The sequence below is a fragment of the Moschus berezovskii genome, chromosome 10 (genome assembly GCF_049115385.1).
Source record: "Moschus berezovskii isolate FMDL1 chromosome 10, NW_MosBer_1.0, whole genome shotgun sequence".
Taxonomy (NCBI): domain Eukaryota; kingdom Metazoa; phylum Chordata; class Mammalia; order Artiodactyla; family Moschidae; genus Moschus; species Moschus berezovskii.
Genome location: NC_142469.1, coordinates 88,096,268 through 88,110,045, shown reverse-complemented (window position 1 = coordinate 88,110,045; position 13,778 = coordinate 88,096,268). Strand labels below are relative to the sequence as shown.

Genomic DNA, 13,778 nt, shown 5'->3' with positions numbered 1-13,778 from the left:
TCAAATGAGACTAAACTAAAAACAAAGTTCTTCCAACCTTGAAAAAAATAATTCTACTTTTAAAATTGAACAAAAAGAACCTACCTTTATAATTTTTTTTCTAAATTAGTTGTTCTTGAAAGAAATGGAAGGATTAAACTTCAAACAACAAAAGAAAAACAAGTTTGACATGGATTTGAGGACTAATTCTTCAAGGAGTTAAGAAAAATATATCACAACACCTTGCCTTCTTCATATATGGGCAGCTGATTTTGTTACAGCATCCTTCCAGGAGGTTTCCAGCTCTGGAGATTAAATTATTACCACTGATGCACACTGGTTGAATGTATACTACTGTGCTAGACTGACAGTTCTGCAGATGCCTCTGTAAGTGTAAGAAACTTAGGAGTCTTTACTAGGGCCTACATGGCCAGAGGGCATCAGGGCACTCCTGCAACCTTATCTCCTATCACACTTCTTCCATTGCTCCTGCCACTCTAGCTACATAGCCTTTCTGCTATTTCTCAAATATGGGAATAGCCAAGCTTGTTTCCACCTCAGGCATTCTGCAGGGCTCTCTCCATTGTCCCATTTAATTTCTCCTTAGAGGTAAACAGGCCTGACTCTATTGGTTGCCCTACCTTAAAGAGCATCCCACCCCTCACACAGCTCATTCTCCTTATAAACAGTTGCTGCTGCAGTTACCACTGCTTAAAGCTATTTACCGGGTGTTTATCATCATTTTCTCCCACTAGCATATAAACTCCGAATGCCAGGTCTTTTTTTTCTTCAATTGCTCACCTTATGCTTCCCCAATACTGAGTATTTGCTGGACGAATAAAGAAAATGAATAAACTAGCATTTATGTTGCATGTGAGAGTTGGACTGTGAAGAAGGCTGATCGATGAAGAATCGATGCTTTTGAACTGTGGTGTTGGAGAAGACTCTTGAGAGTCCCTTATACTGCAAGGAGATCCAACCAGTCCATTCTAAAGGAGATCAATCCTGGATGTTCATTGGAGGGACTGATGCTAAAGCTGAAACTGCAATACTTTGGCCACCTCATGCGACGAGTTGACTCACTGGAAAAGACTCTGATGCTGGGAAAGGTTGGGGGCGGGCGGAGAAGGGGACGACGGAGAATGAGATGGCTGGATGGCATCACCGACTCTGTGGACATGAGTTTGGGTGTACTCCGGGAGTTGGTGATGGACAGGGAGGCCTGGCGTGCTGTGATTCATGGGGTCGCGGAGAGTCGGACACGACTGAACAACTGAACTGAACTGAACTGAACTGATTAATTTATACTGATTTTTAAAATCCACATTAAATGATGTATTTCAGTTAAATCATGTAAACACTTGCTAGATTTGTCATTTTTGCCTTTTCCTCTAACTTTGCTCCTGGAGATATGTAAATTAATATAAATCATCAAGCAACTTTATACGTGTATAAATACTTCTGTCTTACCTGTCATATTGCAAGTCCTCTGGTTACTTTCAAAATGATACTGTCGTCGTGCTTGGGCAATGTATTCTGCAGCCTCCCTTTCTTGTATTTCTCTGATTTTCTTCTGTCCATATTTCCCCAGGATATATACTCCTACAATTATTTTCAAAAACAAGTTAGTATACTAATCCAGTTTATTAGAGTATTAAAAATTCCAAACGGTATTTTTAACCCAAGTTTTCCAAATATAGGGCTTATGTCAGTGAAAAGCTAAAAATCACAACTTTTAAAAACCGAAATTAAAGAATAATATAAGAATTGCAACCTAAAGAAAAAGAAAAGGAGATTGACATTTTAAAAGTCAATGGCAGATGGGTACATAAAGATGAAGTCTGAAGAAACAGAATGGAATTAAGTCTACAAAGTCAGGCAATGCCTTTAGCAGTGAACTGGAGATATTCTAAGTGTCCAACAAAACGGAACTGTTTAAATGCATTATGGCCCAGCCATACAATGGAATCTTACAGCTATTAAAAACCACATTGCTAAATAGTTCATGACTCAAGGAAATATCCATGTTATATTGTTAGATAATAAATACTGAAAGTTTTGCTTTTTAATGTAAGTAGATATGTATGTAATAGATGGATTTTAATTTCTAACATATATTAAACAAAGATCACTGCTGAAAAGTGGGATAGTGAGTGATTTTTTTTCCTTCTGCTTGCTTCTCTATGGTTTCCACATTTTCCTCAATCAAAATATAGTATTTTTAAAAATATAAGAAAAAATTTAAAAGGAAGACTAAAAGAAAGGTAGGTAGTCAGGCAGACATGGAAAACTAGAAACAAGTGAAAAGGGGAGGGGGAAGAGGGTACAGAAATTCCTAACTTATAATAGTATAAAAATATAGGTGGGGTCGTGTGTCTGTAATTTACTTTAACACATTTTAGTATAGACAGTGTAACATAAGTGGGTATATTTTGGTCATACCCTGTGGGCAATCAATTGTCCTGGCTGGTAAAGTGAACACTCTGGCACGGTCAGTTAGCATTTGGTCAAAAGCCACATTTCAAGGTGTAAGTACTTTAACTAACTTTTACCAAGCACAATAAATATCAGAAATGGCTTTTTACAGATTGAATGTTTAAGATACTGAGTTAGCTAAAACATTTTAGTAATATTCATTTGAACAAGAACACACTAACCTAGCAAGTCCTTCACCTTTTAGGAATAGATAGTTCAAAGGATTCTTAGACAAGAGAGTTAACCAAAAGGCCAACAGAATCCTACATCCAGAATATTGTTACATTTGCTTCCAGTAAATCTTTTACGTGTGGTTCTGTTGTTGCACCAAGAAAGCACACTGGGATTTCAATGAATTTACAGAACAAGTAATGATACTGTTTTGATCTATGCTTGCTAGCAGATGTTTTAATGTGTGCCAAGTTTGTTTCATAATACCTTGGCAACAAGGTTGTAGGAAGTAACTAATCCTCACCTATCTCCAACTGTCTGTAGCCTTCAATATGACAAGAAGAATATAAGGATTTTATGTGAGCTCAATAAAAGGATTTGATCTGTTTGTCATCAGTAGGGAAGAGATAGTCCTCTAGGAAGGTCAAAGTGAATACATATCCTGAATTATGTTCACTAATGTAAGCAATACAGATGAACTGATATGTTATATATCTTCATAGTTCAGTGAAAGAGTACGTGCTACAAATAATTAGAAACAAAGTGTGACTGCTTTTGTTTGTATGCATATAAGTGTATTATACTCATCTGTAAAGAATAAATAAAAATTCACATAAATGGCTCCAGAGCTACCCTTCACATAATCCAGCCTGAATAAACTGATGACAATGCCATAATACTAATAGAATGAAGAAAATGATTTATGTTTCACAAAGTAACTCTTTGACAGGCAACTCTTACATAACAGCTTCTCAGTGAATTGCTTTTATTTGCCTGATGGCTAAAAATTTTGTGTAAAATGATTATTATTCCTCAAACAACAATAATGTAAAATGAAATGCTGCAATGACACCCCTTGAATAGTTAAGAATTTTCTGGAGTAACAATAAATTTGATTGGTCTATGTGCTTTCCTGAGGAGAAGGTCCACTGTTTTCATTAAATTTTCAAGAGTGTCTGATAAGAGTACTTTAGGGACTACAGTTGACCTTTCAACATCTCCAGGGTTAGGAGTGCAGAACTCCCTGCAGAAGTGGAAAATCTGCATGCAACTGTACAGTGGGCCCACTGCACAGTTCTGCGCCCTTGGATTCAACCAGCTGAGGATCTGCAGTGCTGCAGTATTTACTGAAAAATGTCTGCATGTAAGTGGCCTGCCTGCGTGCATGCATGTTCACTCACTTCAGCTGTGTTTGACACTTTGCACCCCCATGGACCATAGCCCACCAGGCTCCTCTGTCCATGGTATTTTTCCAGCAAGAATACCGGAATGGGTTGCCATTTCCTTCTCCAGGGGATCTTCCAGACCCAAGGATTGAACCGGTGTCTCCTGCGTTGCGGGAGGATTCTTTACCGCTGAGCCACCAGGGAAGCTCCCTATAAAAGGTCTAGCACAGTTCAAACCTGTATTGTTCAAGCTCAACTAACTGTATTGTCTATTTGGTAACTGTAGTATATGGTTCAGTTCAGTTCAGTCACTCAGTCGTGTCCGACTCTCCGCGACCCCATGAATGACAGCACGCCAGGCCTCCCTGTCCATCACCAACTCCCGGAGTTCACTCAAACTCATGTCCATCGAGTTGGTGATGCCATCCAGCCATCTCACTCTCTGTCGTCCCCTTCTCCTCCTGTCCCCAATCCTTCCCAGCATCAGAATCTTTTCCAGTGAGTCAACTCGTCGCATGAGGTGGCCTAAAGCTAAAAGAATAAATTATTATGAAGAGTGTCCTACCCCAAATTAACATGTTGAAGCCCCAGTATTTCAGGCAATGACATTATTTTGAGATGGGGTCTTTGTAGCCATAATCAAGTGAAAAGGTCATCAGATGGGCCTGGTCCAGTATGACTGGTGTTCTTACAAAAAGGCCAAGTTTGGACACAGACATGTACAAAGGGAAGACGACGAAGACACAGGGAGGAGAGAGTTATCTACAAGCCAAGGAGAGGGGCCTGATGCAGATCCTTCTCTCACAGCCCTTAGAGGGAATAAATTCTGACCTCCAGAGCTGTGAGACCCTAAGTTTCTCTTGCTTAAGCCACTCAGTATGTGGTACTCTGTTACGGCAGCCCGAGCAAACTAGCAACAGTGTTAGGGTAAAATACCATAATCCATTCTTTTCCTTTAAGTAGCACTGAAGTAAGTTTCTATACAAGGACTAATTTATCCAGCTTCTCATTCTCAAAATTCATAAATTCTGGGGGTTTTTTTGGTCAGATTTGTCTCCCTAGGGAAATAAGAATGAAGGCATAGAATTCATTGCCTAAAATATGGAGCTCAGGATCTACACACCTGACTTGCTGCTTGAATTCTGGTCTGAAAGAGAACACACACTGACAGCTGAGGCACCAACTAGGTAGGAAACGTTTAAGCACGTCCCATCTTTCTGGCTTTAAATTTCTTCATAAAAATGAAAGGCTGGGATTATAGGAGCTTTAAATTTTCTTCTTTAGTTATGACTTAGTTATAAATAATGAAAATTCATTAAATATCTCAAAAAATAAACGTAAAATGTTTTGAGGTTTCCTTTCAGAACATGGATGGCAAAGCAAAATGTCATCTTTCTATATCATGAAGTGAAGTGAAAGTTTCTCAGTCATGTCTGACTCTTCGTGATGCCGTGGACTATACAGTCCATGGAATTCTCCAGACCAGAATACTGGAGTGGGTAGCCTTACCCTTCTCCAGGGGATCTTCCCAACCCAGGGATTGAACCCAGGTCTCCCGCATTGCAGGCGGATTCTTTACCAGCTGAGTCACAAAGGAAGCCCTTCTATATCATAAACTTGGTTTTCTAAAATCATCGCTTAGTGTCTTCTTGGATGAAAATTCTGCAATATAACTATTTTATTAGGTTAATAATTTCTGTGAGAGTTTGAAAATAATCTGTTAACTTCACTTCCATCCAAAAGACCACCAAATCCTGCTATTGATTCTTTTCAGAAATAGTTTCCAAATTTTGCCACTTTAGTCCACCCTCTTACCGTTATTTTCATTCAGGCCCAATTATTAATGCTCTTAAACTGGTTTAACAGTTTCCTAATTCTCCTCTTTTGTTTCTGGTCTCACACCTTTTCAACCCAGGTTTTATAGGCAAAGGGATTTGCTAAAAGTTAAATCTGACTATTCAATTCCCATGTTTAGAATTCTTCAACATCCTGCCATCATTTCTTAATGTGGTTCCCTGTTCTACTTACATCAGAATGACTTGGGGGTATCTTACAAATGCAGTCTTTAAGGAAGTTCCTTGAAAACATCCTCAGCTGTTTTGTCTTATATGATGCACCCCCAATACATAACGTTGGTACACAATTGACGCTCAATACGCATTTGCTGCTGAACATCCCCTTTGCCGTGCTCCCTTCTCCTTTGTAGCTGTGACTCCAGCTGATTCTTCAGTGGGGCTTGCTGAACACGACTCTCTCTCTATGCTCCCACAGACCCTCCTCTACCATGGCACTCCGATACGATGATTGCACTACTTTTCCTTATTTCCATTTCTGCTTTCTGGATGCACCATGAGTTCCTCAAAGTCAAGAACTGAGTCTTATTTCTCTGTGTCACCTGAGTCGAAAACAGTGAGGCCAGTCACTCTCATTCAAGTGTTTGTTGAATGAATGGATGAATCAACAGAAAACTAAACAGACCAAGACATTACAGGGATTAAGATATAAATTATAAATCAATGCTCTGAGATTTTTATAAATCAGCAAGTGAATACATATGAATTTTGGTTGTTCTCTGCAACACTTTTGCTAGCATTAAAGAGAAAAACAAGAAAGTGTTATTTGCTCAGGCGTGTCTGATTCTTTGGGTTCCCATGGCCGGTAGCCCACCAAGTGCCTCTATCTACGGGATTTCCAGGCAAGAATACTGGGGTGGGTTGCCATTTCCTTCTTCAGGGCATCTTCCCAATCCAGGAATCAAACCTGCATTTCCTGTGTCTCCTGCACTGCAGGTGGATTCTTTATTGTCTGAGTCACCTAGTACAGAGGTTTTCAAAGTGTGGCTTGGGCACTCCTGAAGGTGTACAATAACCTTTTAGGGCATCTGTGAGTAAAAATTATTTCTGTAATAACACAAATGTTGCCCTTTTCATTCTCATTCTCGTATGAGTGAGTGTAGAGTGGAGTTTTCTAAAGGCTACATGACAACTGCGTATTGCAAGTGACTAAATGTGGAAAGAGATATAAGCCAGACAGTAAAGAGATCTATAAAAATGTAAAACAATGCTACTTTTCTCACGTTTTCTGAAAATAATATTTACATTAATATGTGATAGATTTACTATTGTCATTTTTAAATAATTACTATTTCAAAAATACTCTGGTTTTAATTTTTAATATGGAAACAATTATTATTAGACATAAATTTTATAGAGCTCTTTAGAGTCCTTAATTTTTAAAGTGTAAAGACGACCTCAGGCCAAAAAGTTTGAGAACTACTGCTCTAGTCTTAAAACTGATCAAATTGTACGACTTTGTCTAAAACAGTCATCCAAATTCCTACTTAAGAAGGCCCGTAACTCAAAGTTTTTACTGAGGTTTTTTTGTCCCCCCACCATTGGATGGACAAGCTTCTTGGGCAGGAATGTTGATATCATATCTAATTTGCAAGTCTATCAAAATGTGCCACTTCTTCCATGAAGCCTTTTGCTAATTTTTTTTTTCCCAACTGCGCATGCTATTTGCCAGTTTGATATGTATAGGATTTTTTCAGCTCTTATTGTTTTGCATACTTGGTGCTATGGTTTTAATGTTTGTATCTCCTCTACATTCATCTGCGGAAATTCTAAGGCCCTATTCCATGGTGTTGGGAGGATGCAGTCTTTGGAAAGTGCTTAGGGCATGGGTGTGGAGCCCTCAAGAATGAGATTAATGTTCTTATTAAAGGGACTTCACTGAGATCCCTAGACCCTTCTGCCATGTGAGGATCTAACTCAGGAGCAGGCCCTCACCAAGCCATGTTTGCCCCCTGATCTTAGACTTCCAGGCTCCAGAACTGTCAGAAATAAATTTCTGTTATTTAAAAGCCACCCAGTCTGTGGTATTTTGTTATACCAGCTGGAGCAAACTAAGTCATTTGTTTTCTTTCCTCTCAGACCATAAAGTTCATGAAGACAGAATGGCACAGTGTAGAAAGAGAATGTGCTCTGGATCTAACACATTGGGGTTTGAGTTCTAGCTTTCCTGTTACCAACTCTGGGATCCTTGACAAGTTTCTTAAATTCTTAGCAGTCTGTTTCCCATGTTTTTGAATGCAGGTAACAATAGCTATCCTATCATCATCCCCACTCAACAGAAGAACTTAATATAGGGCCCACTGGACACCCCCAAAATGGTAGCTATTACTATTAAAAATCTCTGTGAATCTTGTATTTCCAATCATATTACTTTCAACACTATGGTGGTGGTTTAGTCAGTAAGTCGTGTCCGACTCTTGCAACCCCATGGACTGCAGTCCACCAGGCTCCTCAGTCCATGGGATTCTCCAGGCAAGAATATTGGAGTGGGTTGCCATTTCCTTCTCCAGGGGATCTTCCTAACCCAGGGATCAAACCAGAATCTCCTGAGTTGCAGGCAGATCTTTACTGACTGAGCTACCAGGAAAGCCCTTCAACACTATAGGCAAGGGATAAATGTTTCTTAGATTAGATTAATTGATATGTACCATGTTATAAGACCTATCTCTTGAAGAAGAAAGACTATGAGGCTCAAAGAAATGCCAGTTACGGTAATCTACTCTTCTTTTTTCCTTTTAAACTGACATCCCTTGTTGCTATAAAATACTAGGATTACTTTCTTTTCCTGTTCCTCTGAACTCCGCCCCACCCCGCCCCTCACCCTCGCCTTTCTCTTTCCTCTTAATCTGTACCTGTAAAGCTCTCGACAGATTTTTGAAAAAAAAAATGTATATCTCTTAAATGTACTCTTTTGCTTCCCTTATGATTATTTCTAATACACCGTTAGGTTGTTCCACAAATCTGAAGGAGTATGCTATTTTTTTCTTACGTTCTAAAGAGACACTATTTTCTTTCCTTCAGTTGTGGCAAAAATATTCTATTTATACTTCTCCCATCACACACAAATCATTAGCTTCTACAAATAAAGTGGACCCAGTAGTTTTTGCAGTTTAAATATACATTAGATATCAATGGATAAAAACACTGAAAAATACATTTTTATCTGTAAAGAATTTTTCAAATGCCATAAAAATTTATACTTGATCATTATTGATTTGTGATAGACCTCAGAGAAAAGGAAAACAGTCTCCTTGCCTCATTAACAAGAAGCCTGTTTCAAATTTTCAAGAATCAACAGAGCTGAATTACTAAGAGTACTGTCAATTTCAAATTGTTTGGGAGCCATAAAATATAATCAACAGTACGAGAAAAACAACCAAATTCTTTGGGAAACTTCTGCTTTTGCTTCTGACTACTTCTGTAACCAAAGTATGTTGTTAATGACAATATTTCTCAAAAAACCCAAATGCTAAAAATTCCCTCTTAACATTCCTGCATTTCTTTCTCCTGTATCACCCAAGATATTTTGTTCTTTCCTTCAGATCTCCACTCATTAGGACATGACTGTCTTATGAGGAAGAGGCTCTCAAGATTGTTATCTAATCTGTTTCTAAATCTCCTCTTGGCCTGGGTAACTTAATTATGTGAATTAGGTGGGAATTCATCCCAGTCTTGAAGATCCTGCTTGCCCAGCATCCTGCAAGTACTTTCTTACTACCTAGTTTACTATATATTTTAAAAGAGCAGGAACAGAGCTAAAATATTGATCTATGTTTGTCTAGCATATACCTTCTAGCACAGTCCTTCAATACAACTATGCTGTTTTCAAAAAATTCTAATTAACTTTAAACAAGACTCGAAGTGCAAGCTTTAGTTTACTCTCCTCAAATATTGTGAAACTTCTGCGAAGGATGAATGCCAAATCAAGTCCTGGGAGTGGCAAATAGAAACGAAGAATCTCATGGGAAAACAAGAGAAGAGAATAAGAAAAAAAATGTGTAAGAGAACGGTATCTTGAAACAGAAGGAAAAAAAAGAGAGAAAAGAACCCAAGAAACAAACAAACACCACCCCCTCCCCGCCCCAACACTGAGGTGGGTTATCCCAAAGGCAGTGAGAAAAAGGCGAAAAACAGAGTAAGGGGCAGTGCCAGGGCAAAGGGCATACATTTCACAATTGCAGAGATGTAAAGAGCCTTGGAGAAGGACATGGCAACCCACTCCAGTACTCTTGCCTGGAAAACCCCATGGATGGAGGAGCCTGGTAGGCTACTCCATGGGGTCGCAAAGAATCGGACACAACTGAGCGACTTCACTTTCTTTCTTTAAAGAGCCCTGGAGGTTTGTCACCCCATTCCCCGTCTCATGGTTGATCGAATCCTGGGCTGTGGTTTCTCCGCCTCTATTTTAGAAGACAGACACCCCTCTCCCACCCGCTTCTTCCAATGCGCCTTGCCAAGCACGCTGTCACCTACCTCCGAGGACCGTGCCCAGGAAGATGCATTTCTTTTTGTGACGTTTCAGAAAATTCCACGTAGATCTGAGCATTTTCAGGCCCCCGGGGTGCGGGCTGTCTAGAGGGAAGGGATGATGGTCCACCAGGAAACCCTTTCTTTGTCGCCTGGCACGGACGATCCGGCTGGACGGCGGTCGTCCCGCTCGGTGCTCTCCAGTAGTCACAAAGGCGACTTTCCGCAGACACTGTCACCGGAGCGGGAAGGGGGCGTGGACTACAGCTGAGCAGTAGCCCTCTTCTGTTGCAGCCGCAGCTCACTGGTCCGGGGCGCCCAGGTCCGTCCAGAATTTGCTCCCGAGTGCCTCACCGTTCGATTCCCCCGGAAACGACAGCCCGCATCCGCCGCGTTCCGCAGCGTGCGCTCCTGTTTCCCCGCGGCCTCTGTCGCTGAGCGAGGCGGCCCGGGTGCCGTATGGAGGCGAAGGCGGGGTCCACGGCGGCTGCCGATGGCGCGTACTCGGTGTCTGCGGAGGAGACCGAAAAGTGGATGGAGCAGGCGATGCAAATGGTGAGGGGGCCGGGGCGTGGACGCATAGGGTCGGAACTTTCTCCGGCTTATCCCTACCGAGCACTTGAGTAAACGTCCCCGGGGTGCTTTCTGGGTCTCAGTAATCTCGATGGCGTTCACAATCTCTGGGTAAACAGCTGGCTTTTACTGTCCTGAAATGTTCTTTAGTCCATTCTCACAGTGGCTCTGAGGGAGGGAAGAGAGGAAATACAGAAATTGTTTCTTTTTCACTGGTTTGAAGTAAGCGTCCACATCCCTGTTCGGGGGGCTGCTGGCACGTGCGTGCTGTGTCCCCTTCTTTCCTGTGGACACTGGGAGATCCGCGAAGTTACATTATTTTGTATGTATGACCCCTTGAACCTATCTAGAAGAAGGAAGGAAGCTGAGGATGTTTCTGGTAGAGAGCAGGATAAAAACAGGCCCCTGAGCAGTCAGATGCCACCATTTTTCATTCATTCATCCGTCCGCTTGCCCTCTGCCCTTTTACCTTCTTCCCTCACTCCCTTCAGGACTCATGATTAAGGAGGGCTCTGATAAGCTTTGTGTACATCCCAAGCTTTACCCGTACTTATGTGTGCCAGCGAACTCTTTAAGAGGGATAAAAGTGTATTTGGCGTATGTATAGAGGTATATAAATCATATATGCACATATATGCATATTTTTAAAAACTTGTTTCTCATACTTTTTTGAAAGTGGTGGTGGTGGTTTAGTAGCTAAGTCGTGTCCAACTCTTGCGATCCCATGGACTGTAAGTGACTCAATAAAAAAAAAAAAAAAGATCTATTTTGTGTTATATTCCAGTAAACGCCCAGTATACACATAGGTATAATTGAGACAAAAGTTTTACAAAATGATGCTTAACCTTCCTATGCACAGTTTTCCTGGTATTTCTCTTTCATTCCGTTTTGAAAAAATGCTGGTCATCATACCTGGTTTGATTTCATGATGCAGTCTTGCAGCCCACTTCAAAATTTATTCTCCCCATTAAACTTATAGGACACGTAACTTTTTGTTTGATACTTAAATGTTCACATATGCTTTAAATGATTAATTTATAATATGGAATTGTTTGTCCTGAACTCGTTTTATGTTACTAAATTCTTCCAGCTGGAAAAAAGGAATTTTCATGTGATATCAAAATCTCTCTTCTTCCCCCAAATGATTTCAATAATATCATATGCTGGGTGGCATAACTCGTGAGGATGATAGTACATGCACGTGAAGGTTGAAATGTCTCAAATTAAGCTGCATTTACATCTTTCTATGGATAAGAGACCTGGAGGTCAGGGGATGTGGGAATGCTGAAAATTTTTGGTCTCTTTCAGTTATTTTCATTTGCTTCAGGAACACTCCTCAGAATATTAATGGGGAGCTTGCATAGATGAAATTTTGAGAGAGCCTACCATAGAGGACTCAATAGTGGTTTTAGAAATAGCTAAGTTTATTCAGCCATTGAACTTTTCCCCTTTGTGTATCAGAAATGTGTTTTCTTTCTATCCTTTCATATCCTCTACACTATTTTCTAGACTTCTGGACTGAACATTTGAGTCTTTTTACTACCTTTTTTAAAAAAATTAAACTTTAAATTTTTTATTGGAGTATAACCGATTAAGAATGTCATTATATAAAAAAAAGAATGTCATGATAGTTTAGGTGGACAGCAAAGGAACTCAGCCATACATATATATGTATCCTTTCTCCCCTGAATGCCCTCTTATCTAGGCTTCCACATAACATTGAACAGAGTTCCCTGTGCTATACAACAGATCCTTGTTGGTTAACCATTTTAAATGTAGCAGTGTGTACCTGTTTGATATGACCTTGGGCAAGTCACTTTATCCCCCTAGAGTATTTATTGCCTCCTACTCTATAAAATGGGCATCCCTTGTGGCTTAACTGGTAAAGAATTTACCTGCAGTGTGGGAGACCTGGGTTCGATCCCTGGGTTGGGAAGATCCCCTGGAGAAGGGAAAGGCTACCCACTCCAGTACTCTGGCCTAGAGAATTCCATGGACTATACAGTCCATGGGGTCCAAAGAGTCGGACATGACTGAATGACTTTCGCTTCCCTTCGCTATAAAGTGGGATGGTTGAACTCCTGGTAGTCTGTAGAATCTCTCTGGCCTTGACATTTTTGTCTCTTAATGTAAAGTGAAGTTGCTCAGTCGTGTCCAACTCTGCTATCCCATGGACTATAGCCTACTAGGCTCCCCTGTCCATAGGATTTTCCAGGCAAGAGTCCTGGAGTGGGTTGCCATTTCCTTCTCCAGAGGACCTTCCCGACCCAGGGATTGAACCCAGGTCTTCCGCATTGCATGCAGATGCTTTACCATCTGAGCCACCATTGAACTATAAATACCTAAGGGTGTGATTACCTAGTTTATCTACACAGGGTCAAGGAGGTCCTTAGTTTGCACTTTTTTTTTTTGGCCAGTGGTATATGTTTCTTCCCACTCCAGAATTCTTGCCTGGAGAATCCCATGGACAGAGGAGTCTGGTGGGCGACAGTCCACAGGGTCGCAGAGTTGGACACGACTGAGCGACTAACACGCACGCACATATGTTTCCTCCAGGTCTTAAACAAAGGGAAAAGAATGCTTGTGATAAATCTTGGACTTTGTCCAACCATCCCTCCCACCTCCACTAAAGAAACTTCAAATCTTAAACTACTTTGAGGACTTGTTGAAGTAATAGAAAGTGTCCTGTGTACTTCTGAGAAGAGTTTATGATCAGACCAGAACCATAGCTAGTGCCAGATTCAGAGGTAGCTAATGCATTCTGAGGAATTTGAAAGTGAGGTGTCCAGTGTACATGTAATAATCAGGAGGATACTAGCATGCTTGCAGCATCTGGACAGAGTAAACGTATTTATATGGCCAATTCAAGTGGCTAACTGTTTGGCTGATGTTAGTGTTTGTTGAGTGAAGGCCTGGAGTAATTGGAATGGAGATGGATTCTTTAAAGTATATGATGAAAGGCAGAAAACATAAAAGAAGAATGTATAGGTTTTGGTTATATAAATATTATGCTAAGTGACTTAGCATAATTTTTTGGTTATATAAATATTGAAGATTTCTATCTTCAATATTTATATAACCAAAACCTATTCAT

At 40.5% G+C, this 13,778-nt stretch overlaps 2 protein-coding genes across 3 annotated transcripts in view; one reads left to right on the top strand and one right to left on the bottom strand.

Annotated features, from left to right (window-relative positions):
- PEX3 (peroxisomal biogenesis factor 3) overlaps positions 1–10,379 on the bottom strand; it is a 32,565-nt gene extending 22,186 nt beyond the window's left edge. Inside the window, exons 1-2 of one of the 2 annotated variants that reach the window (XM_088840797.1) lie at positions 10,118–10,379; positions 1,450–1,581 (exon numbers count right to left, since the gene is read on the bottom strand). In XM_088840797.1, the coding sequence (XP_088696923.1) occupies positions 1,450–1,581; positions 10,118–10,190 (205 nt within the window). In that variant the 5' untranslated portion in view covers positions 10,191–10,379. The remainder of the gene's footprint in view (positions 1–1,449; positions 1,582–10,117) is intronic. The other variant, XM_055432949.2, reaches the window with a different exon arrangement.
- A 54-nt stretch (positions 10,380–10,433) lies between these two features.
- ADAT2 (adenosine deaminase tRNA specific 2) overlaps positions 10,434–13,778 on the top strand; it is a 28,968-nt gene continuing 25,623 nt past the window's right edge. The window contains exon 1 of the mRNA XM_055432950.2: positions 10,434–10,666. Coding sequence (XP_055288925.1) covers positions 10,571–10,666 — 96 coding nt within the window. The 5' untranslated portion in view covers positions 10,434–10,570. The remainder of the gene's footprint in view (positions 10,667–13,778) is intronic.